Here is a 20537-nt window from a genome sequence, read left to right as displayed (position 1 = left end):
TGCAGAGAGTGGTAGATGTAGCCTAATCTATCATACAGACCGGATACCATACCACTGACTCCATCTACACTTTATGCTTTCTCAGCAAGGCAGCCAGCCTAATCAAAGAGTACTCCCACACCTGTCATTCCTATTTCTCCCTGCTCCCTATGGGCAGAAGCTTGAAAGCTCGCACCACTAGACTCAGGAACAGCTTCTTCCCCTCTGTTGTCAGGCTTCCGAATGGTCCTTCCCCAAGCTTGGATACTGTTTGATTCACCTCTACCCCATTGCGGACATTGAACTTTGGAACTGATATGCTATAATGCTGAGAACTATATTCTGCACTCTGTATCTTCTCCTTCACTCGACATATTGTATTTGAGTTTGACTTCATTGCATTTAGGCATAGTATTATCTGATTTGATTGGATATAAAACAAAGTTTTTCACTGTACCTCAACATACGTGAAATAAACTTAAATCTATACAAGGCCCCTTCTGATTTGTGATGATGGGGAATATGAAGATGTCACAGCAGTGGGCTAAGGATGGATATTGAAAAATAAATGATTAAGGTTAACAACAACATAAAGACGAGGACACGAATGTGGTGGGCCAAGGGGCCAGTTTCTGTGCTGTACCACTACGACTTCATAAAAATCAGCCAGTGTTAACTTCCACTGGAGTCATATTTAAGTATAAGCTAAAGCATGGTGATCTAAACAGGGCAAAGGTTTAATTTACAAAGACCGTCAACAAATGAATTTTAATTGCTGCTGACATTATCATTTAGTGGCTGCTAATACAGCTAAACAAATTACATAATACTTGTTGTGTTGTCAGTTTTTCCTCACTTTTGAGGTATACATTTAAAACCGTCCCCATCCAGAACTGAGAAATCATACTAAAACTAGAATCTGAAAAAATTAAGAGGTACAGAACCTTTACATTTCTGTTTAGCCATTTGTACATCTTACCTATTACTGATCAGTATATTTTCCTCACCAATAATTTTTTTTTTTTTAAAATCACACAAATAGCAGATAAAGAGTAGGTTTATTTATTGATATGTGACATAATTTAATTTATTTCCTTTGAGTAATGTAGCTTAAATACAACCAGTCTTCCTTTGGATTTTGGAAATACATAGCATCATTTATCTTTTAGGAATGAATTCTGGTTGATGTGATCTTGGGTTCCACTGAAATAAACAAAAAATATCAAATACAACCAATTTTATTTTATATCTAGAGCAAAATCAAGAAATGCAAATACATGCTATTCAGTGGGGCATGTAAACTACAGGAAAGCAAATTTATTAAGGTGGGCAGCCAAATTTACTCCAAAATCTGTCAAAGACTCGTCACATAAATAACACGTTAAATCATAATTGACACAGTTTAGCAATCATAAGTAGTTTTAGCATTGATTATTGTGGAAATAGATCTGAATATATGAATACAATGGTAAATGGAATAATGGGGATATGACACTATGACTCTAAATTGACATATTGGGGGGCAGTTTCAAAGAGGTTAAACTACACTGAATTGACAATTCAGGAATGCATTTCTGGCTCCTATTGAATTGTGGCCTATCCATTTTTCTTCGTGTTGTCCTTTTTTGTCTCCACCATTCCCCTGAAATAAAATTATCATCCACAATATTTCAAAATCTCCATTTAAAACTTGAACAAAACTCTTATCAGGCAATAATGTAATGCACCCTTTTAACTTTGCATAAAACATAATTTGAAACCAAGTTAGATTATTTAAGTTTTCAAATATTGGTCTGACCTTATCATCCTTGATCACTATCATGGCATTTGAAAATATTCTTCAGGTTCTCTAGCTCATGAATCTGGATATGAAATTCCTTTAGAATCGTAGATACAAATGGTTCTGAGGCGAGCGTTTGTAGGGATTCCCGAAGGGGTGAAATCTTTACAGCCAGCCTGCATCAAATGAATTTCAGAAAGCAAGAACATTACAAACAACTCTTATGAATTTAAAATTTAAGTAGCCTCTTAAAAAGATTTTCTGCATCCAATTTTGCATACAATACACATGTATTCAAAGAGTCGTCATGTATAGGGTGCCGACAAAGTTACAAAAAGTATTCAAGAAAGTCCCAGTGATCCATCTTCTTTCTCATTCCCTATCAGGATCAGCTAGCAGAAACAATATACGGTAAAATGAAAATCACAACCATAGAAGAATAATAAATAATAGCCAACTAATACGAACAATAAAATGGATGAATTTGGAGCACCAAGTTAAGCAACCTCAATATACAGAGTATTTTATACATTATATCTTAATGTGTATCTCTCCTACAGTTGATTGAGAAAGGTGATAGTAAAAATGTGCAGCTGTAAGAAATCTTGAAATCCATCTTTGAATTTGAACTTCAATCATATGTTCAAAATATCTTACAGTATTTTACTGCCGTGAATTGGACTTGCAATGACGCCATTATTTTTGCATTTAAATGGTTCATATTGCAACTGTGATGTCTTGGGAGCACAATGTATATTCAGGGAAGGCAACAATGAAAAACACGCTTAATAGGAATGTTCTGAAAATTAAGTTCAATGCACCCACTCCTTCTCTCCAGAGATGATGCCTGTTCCGGTGAGTTATTCCAGTATTTAATGTCTCTCTTCGGTTTAAACCAGCATCTGCCGTTCCTTCCTACACAATGTCCCCATTAAGTCATTTATCCAGTTTTAAGTTCAAACTTTGTGTCTTGTTTTGTATTTTACAAGCCAGAGAAGAATTTTAGAACTTAGTGATGTAATCAAGCTCTGCATTACCCTACTAATCAGTGATGCATACAAATTCAGAACATACAACTTCAGCAAGTTTCAACTTGAAGCAACAAACTGTAGAAATCTTGCGCCTCAAACACTCAGGCTTGCAAGATGTCAAATTTAACATTATTTACCAGCCAGAGCTATTACCTGAAATAGCCTGCAACATATGGGTAATGTAATATTTTCATTGACCTGCAACTTTCTGTAAACAAGCTGCTGAGGGTTGTATAAACAGACATAAACGCACACCTCTTTAATTAAAATAAATTGAGAAGGAAGGGCATCTAGGAAAAATAATGTGGAATCAATGCTGCTTTTCTGCTACAATCTGAGGATTCACCCCACATCACACGTTTAAAAAACACATTTATTAGAGCCAGTAGGGGCATTTAGTCCTAAAGACCACATTTACCAGATTAAGGTCAATTTACTTTCTGAGAGAAAAACTCTGATTGGGATGTGTCATTATTGATTGTGTCATTATTGATTGTGTCGTTGATTGATTGTGCCCCATTCCCCAAATTTGCTCCTCCCAAATTAATAAAAACACAAATAGTAATTTTGATAAAGGTTTTCTATTTGCATAAAAATTCTGGAACTATAGGTTATTTTATTTGATTTTTTTCAAATTAATAATTAACAGAACAGAAATTACTTCACACTTGTTAACAATTGGTTAGCATGGGCAAGTTAGACTGAAGGGCCTGTTTCCACGCTGTACGAGTCTAATAAGTGTAAATAAACAGAGACTCACTGTTTAAGAGAAAGGAATTAAGTTTGTAGTCTTGAGAACATAGTTTTAATTGTCACTTTCAATCAATAAGTCTAATTTTTGAATGCCTGATCTCTCAGAAGGGTGCAAGAGTTTTGTGATGAAGTTACTGAAGAGTTTTGTGATGAAGTTACTGAAGTAGTATCCAGTGCACACAACTACTAATTGGAAACACAACTTCACAGCCTAATACGGCAATTAGTAAATGTAAAAATCCAGACACAAGGAACTCCAGTTGCGGGTTTACAAAAGAAAGACACCAAGAGTAACTTAGCAGGTCAAGCAAAAATCCAGGCAACTAAACAAATATGGAACAGAAAAATAGGTAACAGTGGACACAAAATTACAAGATTGCTGTATAATCCACCTGGTTCAGTTTGTCATCAAGTAAATCTGAATACCTTACTATCTATTCCCAAACCACAGCAATCCTCTTAACTCTCTGCAAAAGTCCAGCAGGACAGCACTCCTTTCAAGGGTAATTAGAGGACGCCCAGTAAACCCTGATAATAAACACATTAAACAAACATGTAGTAAAACCAGCTTGAAATAAGCAAATACAAAAGGAACAAAAGTATCGATGAGTTGCAACACCTCATCCACACACTGAAAGTTTACTGAGATTATATGGTTTTCAAAGCAGGATCCAAAATACTTCAGTCGCAAACACGTCAATCTGCACGTAGTGCAAAGATAGGGAAGAGTTAAAAACAAAATCTTTTTAAATTACCTTTTAGTTCCCCAAAATTCATGTTGAAAATTGAATGTCTAAAAATAAAAACTGTAGATCACAATTTAGGATAGATTCTATGCCCATAAAAATTAGATGTAAAATTACATCATCATTTGCTGTATTAATTCTTCTTAGTTGCAAATGTTTTATAGATTGATTGCTCTTGTGTTATGTGGAGGTGCCAGTGTGATCTGCTGAGTTTTACATTTGATATTGGTTTATTATTGTCATGTGAACTGAGATGGTGAAAATTATGTTTTGCTTGCTATCCAGGTAAATCATATGCATGAGCACATCAGATACTGCAAAAGAGAAAATACAGAGTGCAGAATACTAAAGCTGTAGTAAAGTGCAGATTAAAAAAGTACAAGGGCTGCAATAAGGTAGATTGGAAGATCGGGAATACATCCTGAGCACAAAAGGTCTGATAAGGTCTGAGGTGTTTGATAACAGCACTGAAGAGACGATTCTTGAATCTGATCATATGTGCATTCAAGCTTTTGTATCTTCGGTTGAAAGGGAGAGGGAAGAAGAGAGAATGACTATGTCCTTGGACTGAGTGGTTCTTGATTATGATGGAGACAGTGGGATGTCTAAATGGAATTGAGAGGGGAGGTATTAGAGTAGGGAGGCTGGTTTGCCTGATGGAATGCGCTGCATCCACAACTCGGCAATTTCCTGTAATCTTGAGTAGAGCAGCTGCCATACATTGCTTTGATGCATCCCAATAGGATATTTTCTATGACGCATCTGTCCCAATTGGTAAGAATCATTGTAGACAAGCTGAATTTCTTTACTTTTCTGAAAAAATAGAGGCATTAATGTGCTTATCACTGATGTGGCAGGTCAAACTGTTGGTGATATTTATAGACAATAGACAATAGACAATAGGTGCAGGAGTAGGCCATTCAGCCCTTCGAGCCAGCACCGCCATTCAATGCGATCATGGCTGATCACTATCAATCAGTACCCCGTTCCTGCCTTCTCCCCATACCCCCTCACTCCGCTATCCTTAAGAGCTCTATCCAGCTCTCTCTTGAAAGCATCCAACGAACTGGCCTCCACTGCCTTCTGAGGCAGAGAATTCCACACCTTCACCACCCTCTGACTGAAAAAGTTCTTCCTCATCTCCGTTCTAAATGGCCTACCCCTTATTCTCAAACTGTGGCCCCTTGTTCTGGACTCCCCCAACATTGGGAACATGTTATCTGCCTCTAATGTGTCCAATCCCCTAATTATCTTATATGTTTCAATAAGATCCCCCCTCATCCTTCTAAATTCCAGTGTATACAAGCCCAATCGCTCCAGCCTTTCAACATACGACAGTCCCGCCATTCCGGGAATTAATCTAGTGAACCTACGCTGCACGCCCTCCATAGCAAGAATATCCTTCCTCAAATTTGGAGACCAAAACTGCACACAGTACTCCAGGTGCGGTCTCACCAGGGCCCGGTACAACTGTAGAAGGACCTCTTTGCTCCTATACTCAACTCCTCTTGTTACGAAGGCCAACATTCCATTGGCTTTCTTCACTGCCTGCTGAACCTGCATGCTTCCTTTCATTGACTGATGCACTAGGACACCCAGATCTCGTTGAACTCCCCCTCCTCCTAACTTGACACCATTCAGATAATAATCTGCCTTTCTATTCTTACTTCCAAAGTGAATAACCTCACACTTATCTACATTAAACTGCATCTGCCATGTATCCGCCCACTCACACAACCTGTCCAGGTCACCCTGCAGCCTTATTGCATCTTCCTCACAATTCACACTACCCCCCAACTTAGTATCATCTGCAAATTTGCTAATGGTACTTTTAATCCCTCCGTCTAAGTCATTAATGTATATCGTAAATAGCTGGGGTCCCAGCACCGAACCTTGCGGTACCCCACTGGTCACTACCTGCCATTCCGAAAGGGACCCATTTATCCCCACTCTTTGCTTTCTGTCTGTTAACCAATTTTCTATCCATGTCAGTACCCTACCCCCAATACCATGTGCCCTAATTTTGCCCACTAATCTCCTATGTGGGACCTTGTCGAAGGCTTTCTGAAGGCAACCTGAAGCTCTCAACTATCTCCACTTCAACACCTTGATATAGACTGGGGTGTGTACTCTCCTTCGCTTCCTGATGTTGATGACAAGCTCCTTCATTTTGCTGACATTGAGGGGGAGAGGTTGGCTTGACACCAGGTTAGAATGGTCCCTATCTCCTTGTAATCAAATTTGTCATTGTTCAAGATGCAGCTCATTATGGTGGTGTCATCTGTAAGAACCACACAATGAAAATATAGATATATAGACATTTGAATTTCATCTCTATCTAGCTGCACTGGTTAATTTTAAAGAAAATGGAGATACTTGAGGATAACTGCTGAACAAAGCTGGAAGTAAGGACTAAGTGCAGTCTTCCAACTTAAAGTGCCAGGAGGCAAATTTATTCATTTTTAAAATATACGTTTTGGACAGAACATATAATTTAGAAAGCAAGTCAGAGTCTGCAGCAGATTTTGCCCTGTGAAACAGGTTAGGATATGACTTGATTGTTGATGGGTGGGTCCATTTGCAAGCTGCTTGGCCATTATAAAGGTGGGCTTGGGAATAGCTAGTGGGAAAACTTGATAGAGCAACTTCATTGAGCAAGATGCAAGATAGTTGGAATACAATATGTGCCACATTAATGAAAATATAATGAAAGAAAGATAAATATGCATGCTGTTTTGGCAGCAACATGATCATGTACTGAACCTGGCACTTAGCAGTGTGCGACAATTTATGGCAGTGACAACATGACAACAGCAATTCACATGAGTGCTGATGAAATGGATTCAACCTCTCTGGAAAGTACTGGAATACACTTTCCAAGCAGTTCAATAGGAGATTGGATGCACTATTTAAACAAAACTAAGTGTGATGCACTTAGGTAGTACTCTCTTAAGACCCAGTCTGCAATACAAAATAAAGTGAACTATTATATTTATAGCATCATACTTCCCACAAAGATGGCATTGTACATCAGACTAACACCTCTGAAAAAAAAAATTTGAAGTATTTGATTGAAAAGCATGGGGTTACCCAAAGTTTTTTTAAAGGAAAAAAAAAATCAATAAAGTAGCAGAACAGATTACTTTAATGCAAAGAACTGGGTCTGAAATACAAACTCTTATTTGACAGTTACTGCGCCTCAGCTGAAGGTGCTGGTCTCAATGGAATATCAGTCAATGGAATACACAGGCCAGGAATACCAATACAAGCAAATAAACAATAATGGCACTCCGTTCCATATTATGTATGCCTTGCATTATTAAACAACGTTTTCAGATCAAGGTAATACAGTCGTTTGGCCCAACTTGTCCACACCGATCAAGATGTCCATCTAAGCTAGACCCATTGGCCACATTAGGTCTATATCCCTCCCAACCGTTCCCATTTAGGAACTTGTCCACGTGTCTTTTAAGTGTTCTTATTGTACCTGCCTCTCCCTAGTGGAGCTGGTTCCATATGCACATCACCTAGTATGTGGTGCGCATATGGAACAGGCTTGGAAGGCGTTGCCCCTCAACAAGATCACCGCTCAGCCTCCTACCCTCCAAGGGATAAAGTCCTAGCCTGCCCAACTTCTCTCTATAATTCAGGCCCTTGAGTCCTGGCAATATTGTTGTAAATCCTTTTTGCACTTTTTCCAACTTAATAACATCTTTCCTGTCGCAGGGTAACCAAAGCTGTACACAATACTCCAAGTGTGGCTTCTCCAATCTCCCAATGTCACCAGTACTCAATGCAGAAACAAGGAACAGTAAAAATGGCACAAAGGGCTGGAGTAACTCAGCGGATTATGAATAAGTGACCTTGTGAGTAGGGACCTTTTTTCAGTCTGAAGTGGAGTCTCAACTCGAAACATCACCGATCCATGCTCTCAACGGATACTGCCTGAGCCGCTGAGTTACTCCAGCATTGTGTCTTTTCCAGAGCTCAATGCCCTGACTGATGAAGGCCAGTATACCAAACAACTTCTTCACCATCCTCTCTACCTATGTCACTATTTATTTAAATCGGATGTCTGTTGAAGTAGTTAAAGATTGAAAGAAACGTAGAATAGAATCAGAGGACATTTTTACACAAAACAAGTTCTGTTTACAGTGTCCTTGAAAAATCTTCAAATATTATTATATTATTATCTGTACATTCTTACACCTTATTATTGAAGTGCCCTGCTACATGCCAAAGATCTGTCTTGTTTGATGATATAACATGAGAAAGGAAATTAAAGTCAAGTGGCCCGGATCTTCTAAGAGAAGTAATATGATGCTATAGCAATCCAATACCTTTGTTTCTTTCAAGAGTTCATAACCAAAATAGCCATGGGCTTAACTGTGTTGTTACAAGGTACCCAAACTCTGCTTCAAAGGATCAGTGTATAATATTATTATATAAAAGGCTATAATGACATGTGCTTTCTTAAGAACTGGAAATAATTTCGCATTATTACCTAATAACTTTTATAGGCCATCATTGGGGATCAGTTGTGAATTGAGGAGAGCAGGCAAATACATTGTTGTTTACTACAATCTTTGTCACTAGTAATGATTTAGCACGGTTACATATCTACATATCAGATGATTAAGGAACCTTGGAAGAGTTACAAGATTAATTCTGTTAAAATAATTGAAGCTACTCAGAGGGGTCTTGGGCTGTGTAATTATGGACTGGGATTAGAAATGTTGGGTTATAGTCCTCCAGACAACATTATTGAAGCAGGTTCATGCGACCAGCTGGTCTTTGTGCTGTTGTTTGTTCTTGTCATGCGTTATAAATTGACACAAGTGGAAAAAAGAATTGGCAGAAAATGTTTGTTCCCCTCGTAGAGACCTTGCGTGGCAGAAGCACCAAACTAGCAGCAAACAATTCAAACCAATTCCTTCCATTAAAAAGCAGTCTAAATGTCAAAAATCTTTCATCACTTAAATCATCACATGCTCACTACCATGCTATATCCAAAAGAAAGATAAATTAAAATATAGCAATGCTGCTCTCTGAAATGTACTCTCCAGGGTTATGAGTTTCCATTAGAAGTGATTAATATTTGATGGAAGGTCCTGAAAAGGCAATGCCTATCGGGCAATCGATTTGAACAGTTTAAAGTGTTTGTTCAAGGCCAGTAAAGGTATTAAAAACATTGACTACAAATATAAATCATAATCTTATTCAGAAAACACAGCTACTTTTTGATTCATAATAAATCTGACACTGTACTGTGTTCAAGGCCTACCAATAAATCAAATTGCCCCAAAACACCTTTAAAAAAAAATGATATGCAAAGGATCAAAAAGTATTTTGCCATTATAATATTGGCTCAAACATTCCATTTAAAAAAAACTGCCAATTCTGCTAGGAACTGCTAGTTTTACGCCCACAACAATGTAGAAGTCAGAGTTCCAGTGTGAGAGCAAAGACATGCAAGTCCCAACTTCTACAGTTTCCCAACAGGGATGCTAAGAAGTGCACCTGCTAGACCAGGTCAGAGACGCTTCATCATAAATGTTCCTCTTTCTCAGTTCTGATGAAGAGTCTTCAAACTGAAGTATTACTGTTTCTCTTTCCACAAATGCTGCCTGGCCTACAAAATCATGAGAGGAATAGATCTGGTAGAACCACAGTCTCTTGCCCAGAGTTGGGGAATAGAGAATCAGAGGACATAGGTTTAAAGTGAGGAGGGAAAGATTTAATAGGATCCTGAGATCACCTTTTTCACACAAAGGGTGGTGGGTGAATGAGCTGCCAGAGAAGGTAGTTGAGGCAGGTACCATTGCAACATTTAAGAAACATTTGGACAGGTACATGGATAGGTTTAGAGGGATATGGGCCACTTGCAGGCAGGTTTCCACACTATCTCTCTAAAGTAAAGTCTAAAGGAAATTAGACCTTCATAGTATGAGCAAAAGGGGCAAAGCCGGAAAATAAAGCTGACGGTGAGAAAGAAAAATGAAGTTGAGAGAAAGAAAGATAAAGAGGGTAAATATGACAGTTACAGGGATGAGTCATTCACTGTTGACTTATCTGGGGTAGGTATGGATCTACTGGTGTAAACTTGTTTGTGTGTGCTCATTGTTCCAATCCTAAAAGGCAAGGCCCTGTGTTGTGGCTGTAGAGGACTGTGAATGTTTTTTTTAAAAACTGCTTTAAAAAATGTGAAACTAGAATTATGAAGATTGTGAAAAATGTAAATAACAAGAATGAAAACAATTTAATAAATCTTAATCGACCCTGGTTCTCACCATTCCTCGTCATTAAAACGGGAATGGACAAGCAGTTCCTGCGTCAGGTCCAACATGGTGCATGTTCAATGGAATGATTCCCCTGCATAAATTGCTGGGAAACTGCAGCATTAACATTTCACTGCTGGGCTACATTGGAAACTCAGCAAAACCCTAAAAGAGCAACCACCAAATCCGAGATTTTTATGGCAGAATCCCGAATGGTGGCATTTACACTGGAGTACTACCAGTTTAGCTTGGAACCATTACCTTTCAGCAAGTTCCACCCGCTTTCAGATGTACATAAAAGCAGTGTACAACAGAGAATAATTATTTTCTTGTCATCTCCCACTGCAAAAAAAGCATGCTACTTACTGCCCTGCACTTACACCTGCAGGTCATAAATCACTATCTTTATTAATGTTTCACCTGACACCACAACTCTGTCGAGTATGCAACAGGAAACTTTAAAAGAACATTCACATGATTTTCTTGAGTAAGAGACGACAAATGTTGGTCTATCATAGTTTGCAACTAATATATTAAAGTACATTGAGTTGAATTTCATATCAAAAAAATGAGTTAACAATAATAATAAAAACCTGCTTTGATCATTGACAAGATTAATACAGTTTAATTTCTAAAGAAGAGTGTTTTTACAAATGATACTGCTCCTTCAAGTGTCATTTGAACAATTGCTCCCACTACAGGTGGTTACATAGCACACAAATTTAAGTGCAAGGTAATTGCATTATAATCAGACTAGATCACAGAAGAACTGTTTTATACTGAAACTAGAATATATATGGCAACTAAAAAGCAGAATGGCAACAGGTCAACTAAAGATGAATTTATTTTGATATTCAAGTTCTTACCTGAAACTTTTTATAATTTTAATCAAAAGTAAGCAGCTTGCAGTAAAATCAATTGGGAAAATCAACTACTGAAATCTATGCGGCCTCCATAGTTCAACATCTATGATTACTTCTAAAACTATTAGAGTAAGAAAATTAAATGCTTTTGAATTAAAGTTATAAACAAAATCTAAGACAAAAATATCTGAAAATAGTGCATATGAAAGTTAAATTCAAGGCCAGGTTACTCTTAATTCTTTCTTCACGAGACTTTCCGTGGTCCTTAAATTATCTCTGAGAATCATTAAATCCACCATTTGGAGCTATTAGTCAAGTAAACGTTCTCTGAACTGTGTCCCACCCATTAAGTCTTTCATAAATAAAACCAATACTGTACACAGTATTCCACATGTGTCACTGATACCCTAACTGAAGTATTAAGTTCCTCCAGTAAATGATAACAGATTGGCTCTCCGAACTACATGATGTACCTGCTACTAGACTTACTCATCGTTATGTTCTTGGGGGGCTTAATTATCAATAGAATGATTTAAATCTATATTTGCTTATAATGCAAAAGTCTAAAAACAATAATATGTGGAAGTTACATAAGACTGGAATATATTGGAGACACGAGAAATTGCTGACACTGGAATCTGGAGCAAAAAGTAAACAGTTGGAGGAACTCAGTGGGTTCCTCAGGTCTCGCAACAGGGACCTGATCCAAAACAACATTGACCATCCCTTTCCATCCACAGATGCTACTTGACCTGCAGAGTTCCTCCAGCAGTTTGCTTCTTTTAAATGGAATACACTACCCGCCGAACCAATCTTTGCCAGCCTTTATAGTGATAAACAAACTCTTCATCATATTGTACAAATAAGTTACTTTTATTATAGTCAAATTAAGTTACAAAATCTGATTATAGCCAAACCAGAAACTCTCTGCAGCTGGCTTTACTTCAAATTAATAAAATGTTATGCCTGATTGTCAGCTGCCAAGGAAGATAAGGAAGTGCAAATAATTTATAATCATTGAATTGAAGGTATTAATCACAACGGGCATAAAAACTGACATAAGAAAATTAAGAGCAAAAAATTCATCATTTCCATAATTAATAGATTTCATTTTTAATTTTCCTCTTTGCAATTCACAGCCACTTCACAAAATTTATACTGCAACCAAATTGCAACTTCTGAAATTGTGAAAATTGTGAAGAAAAGAGCATGTGTTCAATTTTATGCCAAAGTCACATTACTAAACTGGAAAGAATCACTAGAGGAATGACATTAGTATGATGGTAAAGTTTTGTAAGAGAGTTTGGAAGGCTAATTACATACATAAACTATCTTCTGGTTGAAACAAAGCCGCTTTTCTTCCCAGGAAATTTACAAATCATTTGCATGACATACAGGAAATTGTAATCATTTATTAAGTTGATCCTTCAAACAACACTTAGGAAATTAGAAAACCTTAATTTCAATTAAGTGCAGCATATATGTCGAACTTTTCAGCAGGGCTTCAATTAAAATTTAAACAAATATGTACATTTTACATTTTTCAATGTTATTTCTGAACTTTAGTTTAGACTAGACCAAGTGGACCCGTTGGGCCCAAACCTCTCCTGCATTGGTGCAGCACCCTCTCCCCCCTTCCCCTCCCACCCACTCCATCCCCCGAACCCCCCTTATCCTCCCTCCACCATCTCCCTCCCTCCACCCCCTCTCTCCCTCCCTCCCTCCCTCCCTAGGAGATAGATTTCAACTTTAAAATGTGAATAACTTTAAAAATATAAATATAACACCGATTTCAATGAAACTTCTTCCATTAGAACCAAAGGGACGACGGTGAGTAAGGTGGGCCGCTATAGTGTACCGGTTTGGCTGTAGTTCAGTAACAAACAAACAAGAGTTTTAGTATATAGATTAGTTTAGAGATACAGCATGGAAACAGGCCCTTTGGCCCACCGAGTCTGCACCGACCTCCGCACATTAACTCTATCCTACACGCACTAGGGACAATTTACACTAGATAATTGACCAAACCAATTAACCTACAAACCTGTACGTCTTTGGAGTGTGGGAGGAAACCAATGATCTCGGAGAAAACCCACGCAGTCACGGGGAGAACATACAAACTCCATACAGACTGCACCCGTGGTCGGGATCGAACCCGGATCTCTGGTGTGCAAGCGCTGTAAGGCAGCAACTCTACTGCTGCACCACCCAAACTATTACATTAAAATTTAAACACTATTTACTATACAGCACAGAAAACCAGCCTTTCAGTCCTAGGGTGGAAATGCCAAATACTAGAGGATGTAGCTTTAAGGTCACAGGGGGAAAGTTTAAAGATAAAAATTATCATAAACAGTTTAGTTACCAGAAAAGTAATTGAACATGCTCATGGAAAGATAGAGTTTATTTTCTTTCACCCCCCCCCCCCCCCTTCAAGTTTCACAATTTTGTTTCTATTCCCACCACAGGGATAATTTACTGAAGCCAATTAACCTACAAACCTGCACATCTTTGGAGTTTTCGAGGAAACCAGAGCACCCAGTGAAAACCCACGCGCTCACAGGGAGAACGTACAAACTCCATAAAGCACCTGTGGTCAGGATTGAACCCGGGTGTCTGGCGCTGGAACACGTAATTCTACTGCTGCCCCACGGTGCTGCTCTAGTATTTGACAAACCATTTGCAAATGTTCTCTTTTCATTTGCACAATGACATCAGTCATTATTGTGGGCGGTGAATGTGAAATCATTTTCAGAACTGTACACGGACAGGTGAGAATCCACAGCAGTAAGTTATAGCTCTATCAAGATACAACCATGAAAAAGTGCTCACCTGTACAAACTACAAAGATAATATTCATAAAATTTATTGTAGTTTTAATACTTTCTCAAGCAATAATCAAATTGACAATATTTAGCTCTATAAACATATGCAGTTTCTCTCAGCAGCTGGATAAAGCAAAGCCACTGAAGACATAGCCGTATAGGTAGATAACTGGGTAATAAGCTTGACTCAGGCAGTATAGTAAATACTCTACAGAACAAGACTGTAATTGAAACATTTAAATCATTTAGACATCTCATTGCTACTGAAACTTTGCTCAATTTAACTTTTACAGTTCACAAATAATCAATTTTATTACTGTTTAAGCTTATTGTATTGTCATTTAATTTCATTATGGTCCATAGAAAGCCTGCAACTTGCCACAATTATAACTAATACTCCCTCTAGTCTTACACTTTAGTGACTCCATAATATGTACATCATATTACACCTTTCTAATTTCCCTTCCCCTTGTATTCTCTGTATTCTCTCAACAGTTCAACTTCACCCAGGGCTTGCTAGAATGACAAAACCAAAATGAAAATTTCATTTTCTTTACCCACATTTGTTCTGCACATGTAAAATGCTAAAACTAACTTGATGACTTTTTGTCAGGTTGATATATACTATATGAATTTTCCGCAAGTTTAATATTATTTCCTGGCTAAGAAATGTAAGCCTGTTTCTTCATCATCACATCAAGAATGCATTAAGTAGTTTATTGTGATTTGCAGATTTAATGCTTATACAAATTTTGGGATAATTTCCCCTATATTTAAAACCAAGTCATTAATGAAGTATGTAAACATCAACAGCAAATTCATGATTGTTCTCAAGATGGATCTACCATCATCAATAGTATGCCTATGGGAATATAGCCAATTTGTAATCCATCAAAGCAATTTACCATATATCTATCCTTGAGAAAAGAACAGGTTCCTTTGATAACATGTGCAACTATCTAAATAATTCCTAAATAATACCAAAACAGCAAATTCCTCAAAAAATAAAAATTAATTTCCTGAATACCAGTTTGAGTGTCTCAGGTAATTTTACTCTCTTCAGGTGCTTATGAACAACTTTTGATCTAATCCATCTTCTTAACTATAACTAAAGCAAACCTAAAATTCATTGAGCAACCTTACTGAAAGAGCAAAACTACACATAATCTATAAATCCTAAGGAACAATTCCTAAACTTCGCAGAAGATTTCCTAAATCACATCCATGCAACAAAAGCACGTGTGTAGTTTTGCATTTCAGTAAGGATGGCCAATGAAGTTTCCGCCCATTATGTTTGCCTCAATTAAAGGTGATTGGAGTTGGGATGTTCTGTTTGGTATTATAGATATCAGAAACCATATCCTTACCATTTTTATAGTGCAATATATTGCTCACAATTGAGCAGCATCTAATGGAGTAGTAGAAATGTAGAAATGGAAGGCACAGTTCTAATTGGTGGAGAGCCAACTTCAACGGATGAGGTGGGACCTAGCCAGAAGCCTTACTGAGCATTTTTAGATCAATGATGAGTCCACCTGGTCATAAAATCAATGTTATTGTGAAACACATTTATGTTTCCATGCTTATACTGCTTTAGCAGAGCCATCAAGTGGTCAGTGTGATGGAGTGCGCATAGAGCAAACTAAGTATTGGACACACAAGAGTACAGACAATGGAATTATAAACTGCTGGAAGAACTTAGCGGGTTAAATAGCATCTATGGAAATAGAATGTTTCAGGTTGAAACCTACATCAAGATTCAAAGTCTAGCCAGTAGATCTCCATCCTCTCCCCCTCATCCGGTTTCATCTATCACCTACTAGCTTCCAGCTTACCCCTTCCACACAGCTATCTTCCCTTTACACTTTAGTCTTGACCCAAAACAAAGCCCATTACAATTAATGTTTAAATATGGTGCTCCAAATGACAAAATCAAGCTCTGGTGATAGCAACCTGGAATTACACAACACCTTAAATTAGCAAGTCTCACAATGTACTTTGCAGGAACATTTTCAGACAAAATTTGACAAGACATTAGACAACAAAACAAATGAGAATCTTAAAGGTGGTGTAAGGGGGCATTGTAGGGAGAAATTGCAAAACAGATATTTCAGATGATGCAAATGAATAGGGATTTACATGCACAAATCCTTGGCCACCAATGCTGAGATATCAACTCACTCAAACTTAGATGTAAATAGTTTCTCCACATGAAATCTTAATTGTAAGCTTTTAACAAATTTAACTATTTAGATTCCACCCAAAAGGCATGTGCCTGTAAATACCATCACAATCAAGCATTTGCATGGTTTTATAATTATACTACTTAGCTCATATTATAGACCTGTTAATTTAATTAACAAATCTAATCTAATTAAGACCAATTCACCTGCTCTAGTTCAAGAATTTTTGATTCAGTGCATAAATTATGAAGTTAATTTCAGGAGATTCTGGTCACTAAGTAGCAACAGAAAATCAAACAATAGGATAGCATTTGGAAGACTATTCAGACTGTTCAAATCGGCATTAGCTCTTACAAAAGGCAACGCAGTTGATTCCACTTCTCAATTCCTCATTCGTTCAAGCAGCTATCCCTATCCCCACTACAAACCCACTTTATCAAATATCAAATATTTCTATTGCAATTACTTGACATATCATTGGAAGAAATAGCCCTTCTGTTTCAGATTCACGCCCACACCAGTAGCGTGCATTCAATTTAGATATGTATGATTACATATAGAATAAGCTACCTCCAGATATTTTGGAAGTTGGCAAAATTTATGGTACATGCTATTGCAGAACATATGAAAAATAATCTGCTATACACCACAAAAAAGATTTAAAATAATTGCCAGGGTAAGGGCAAATTCTGCATTTGAAAAAAACAATTTCAGACTAAAATTCAATTTATACATGTTTCCTTCTACATAAGTGTTATCTTGCATCTTACAGAGCAAATAATGTTAAACAAAGAACATTCTGAACTGAGACTATCCTGGAATCTATTCTGAAGCTGTGCATGTCAGTTGAACATTGCCTCTTGTGTATATCTTTGAACATCAGAGTTAACTGAAATGACTGATGGCTTTTGTCTTGTGATCCACATCATTTGAAGTATGTTTTAATGGTATGTCCCAAAGCTAACACTCTACTCCCAGTACAGCACAACCACGCTCAAGCTTTTAGGTGAAAATCTTGGAGGATTAAATCTAAGCACTGTTGGCAAAATTGACCACAAGACAGTGCCATCAACCAGTTCAGACAAAAAAAAAATCAGCCAATACATTTTTTCCAGCTAAGAACTGAAAGCTTTCCATTAGCTTTCACCCAGGGTATACAATACATATACAGCAGGAATCCTTGCAAAGTTAAGCAATGGAGAAAAAAAATCACATGCATTTTATACTACCATGATATTGAAAGATGTATTTATCTGCTTCATTTGATATGGCATATTGCGCATTCAGTCTAAATATGAATGCAAACTCCGAAGGGATTCCGAAATTCGTCCCAGTGACAGATAACTTGAACACAGTTTATAAATGACCTTTATAAGAATTTCTATCCAGAACAATGCAAGCTCAAAATTAAAGTTTGCAGACATCGATAAAAAAACACAAAGTTCTAAGAACTGTATTTTAGCAACTTGAATTTTTTTTTTGATCCACAAATATTATTTCATAACTGGTCATGGCTGAAATCACAGCAGTGAACAAAACAAACACTTGCATGACAATTTCAGTTTGCTGATGCATTACACAATCTATTTAAGCGTGTACAACATTAAATGACAAAATTTATAGAAATTAAAATGCTGCATTCAAATGCTACCATTGAATGCAGTGAAATTTGTGCCAGAAAGTTTTAAAAATTCATAAGATCTGTTTCACAAATTAGCCGTTCACCCATACAACTTAGTAGCAAAAATGACAAAAGATTTGTTCTTATAGTCTATTAAAAATTTATATCAAAGCATTCCAGTAAAGTTACTTTCTATGTTCTGATTTAATGACTCGTTTCAGCACTAGTTGGTTTTATAACATAGATTCAAGGCTTACTGAAGCCTTCACTAACACTTGCTTGAATACACTTCCCTGGGACAGGAAAGCTGGAATAATGTGTCAGACCGAAGCAATATCAACGGTAGGAAATGCAATGCTGAGGATGCTGTGAAGATAGCCTGCAGCATATTTTGACCTGCAAATGTCTACTAAGAATATCTCCACCCAAGAAGTTCCACGGATCTGGCAGGCCTAAGGAGAAGCATGGTGCAGCCTGCAGTAAGATTTCTACAATTCTGTAATTCAAGTTGAAAATACTCCAACTGTGTGAAAGCTTCAATCCTGATGAAATTTATTATACTGTCAGTGCATTAAATCACCAGTGATTTTGTTAAAAGGCAGACATTATGTTCAACATTACATGTGGTACTTAGTCCAAACACGAGAGATTTTGCTGTAATGAACAAATGCTGTTCAGGTTCTTTCAATGTTAAAAAAAAATAGATGCGATTGGAAATGCACATATATCTCAAGTGTTTAAAAAGCTCTCTCCAACTGTGTGTATGATTTGCAGTCTGTAAGTTAAATCAAATGCTGCGAGTTGTCTAATTTGTCTTGAAATAATGCAAGTTATTATAACTAGCAATTGTTATTCATTCTCATCTACAAATCGTTTCCTCAAAATCCCAAATGTATCTAATTGTTCCTCTTAACTTCCATGCCTTACTTTCGACGCTTCATAAATTTCCATGCACCACTGCAAATTCAAATATTTTTGTTTTTCTACCCAAAACAAAAAACTATATTTTGTATTTGAACTCGTCTTTTCACACCATGCCATTAAACTGCACAAATTGGACCAATTTTTCTGGAATGTAGTTTCTCCCAGTGCACACTTAGACTTTATTGCAACTTCCAGTTAAACTGTTAAAATTTAGAGCTGGTAGCAATGTGTATACACCACGTACTCACCTAAATTTGTATCTAGTTTAACGAGCAATTAATATGAATATAAAGATATGAAGGACTTGGGGGTAGACAACAAGAACAATGCTAGAGGCCTTCATGAGAAATAAACATACAAAGTAATGGTCACATTGGCCAAATGCAATGATTGATGATGAAGCAAAATATTGAAAAGCAATCTTTCAATCTTCCTTATAACACATTTTAAAATATACAATGCTACATTTCGAGAGAAAAACTCCTATTTATACACTTATTCCATTTAATTCAGCTTTCCTGCAACTGGATTTGGAAATATTTAAATAAAACCTAAACCAGTTCTTGTATTTAATCATCAATATAGCAGTTATTGTTTAATATTATAAACTAATTTATACATGCACTTATAGCACAAGGACCCAGAACTGCACCAAAGAGAGAAAAGAGTTTACAGGATTCCCTCATATCAATTCGGAACCAATGGCGTTTACTAAAGTAAGTTGGCACTCAAATGTCAGTTGAGGACATGATTGTACCTGGATAAAAGGCCTAGAATCAAACAACCCGATGATACTTAATACAAACATAGAAATTCATCATAACACTGGCATGATTTTCAAGACCACCAGCTGGAATTAGTCGAAGCAAATCCAAGGCAACAGGGTTGGATAAAGTCTAGAATTTCCTTTTCTGAAAAATGTTACAACATTTTCTACTGTAAAAAGAATTGTCTCACGTTATGCTATTGTGTGAAAACAAACCTATCGCAGTCTATGTTTTTGACAGATTATGAATAAAGAAAATGATAGATGTAAAGTCTTCACCGTTTTAAAGCACATTCTTGGACTCTACTAATCATTTACCCAATTTAACAAGAACATTTTACATTAACCTCTGAACAAAAATAATATTGTTAACACTTACACTGAAAACAGCACAATTGCAATTAAGATCCACTCTGGAGTTCTGTGAATAATATTTGTGTTGGTCAGTCTGTAAAACAATTACAGAAAATAATCAGCCACAAGAGATGAAGTTTAAATGTTCAGACTACTTCCTTTATTCACTGAATACTAAAAAAAATACAAGATTATTATTTTTATCTTTTAGTGACTTTACACCTGCCAAGAACATTCACTGGGCATTGTTTAGGTCAGGTGACAGAGCTCCCACCCTATTCCGTTTTTTACCTAGCTACAGTGAAGGTACATGAATACACACCTTTATATACATACTCCCTGTCTATAACGCGGCAGTGATTAAAACTTTGTATGGAACATCATTGCTAGAAAGTGACATGCTACTATTAAAAGGCTTTGTATAAAAGTTTTCA

The 20537-nt window shown here is 36.9% G+C and overlaps 1 protein-coding gene across 2 annotated transcripts in view; it reads right to left on the bottom strand.

The window, feature by feature from the left end:
• Positions 1-985: 985 nt before the first annotated feature.
• The window catches only part of rpap2 (RNA polymerase II associated protein 2), a 43795-nt gene continuing 24243 nt past the window's right edge, over positions 986-20537 (bottom strand). The window contains exons 10-12 of one of the 2 annotated variants that reach the window (XM_078408218.1): positions 20129-20197; positions 1778-1935; positions 986-1182 (exon numbers count right to left, since the gene is read on the bottom strand). In XM_078408218.1, coding sequence (XP_078264344.1) covers positions 1782-1935; positions 20129-20197 — 223 coding nt within the window. In that variant the 3' untranslated portion in view covers positions 986-1182; positions 1778-1781. The other variant, XM_078408217.1, reaches the window with a different exon arrangement.

The sequence above is a fragment of the Rhinoraja longicauda genome, chromosome 11 (genome assembly GCF_053455715.1).
Source record: "Rhinoraja longicauda isolate Sanriku21f chromosome 11, sRhiLon1.1, whole genome shotgun sequence".
Lineage (NCBI taxonomy): Eukaryota > Metazoa > Chordata > Chondrichthyes > Rajiformes > Arhynchobatidae > Rhinoraja > Rhinoraja longicauda.
This window is presented reverse-complemented; position numbering and strand designations above follow the sequence as displayed.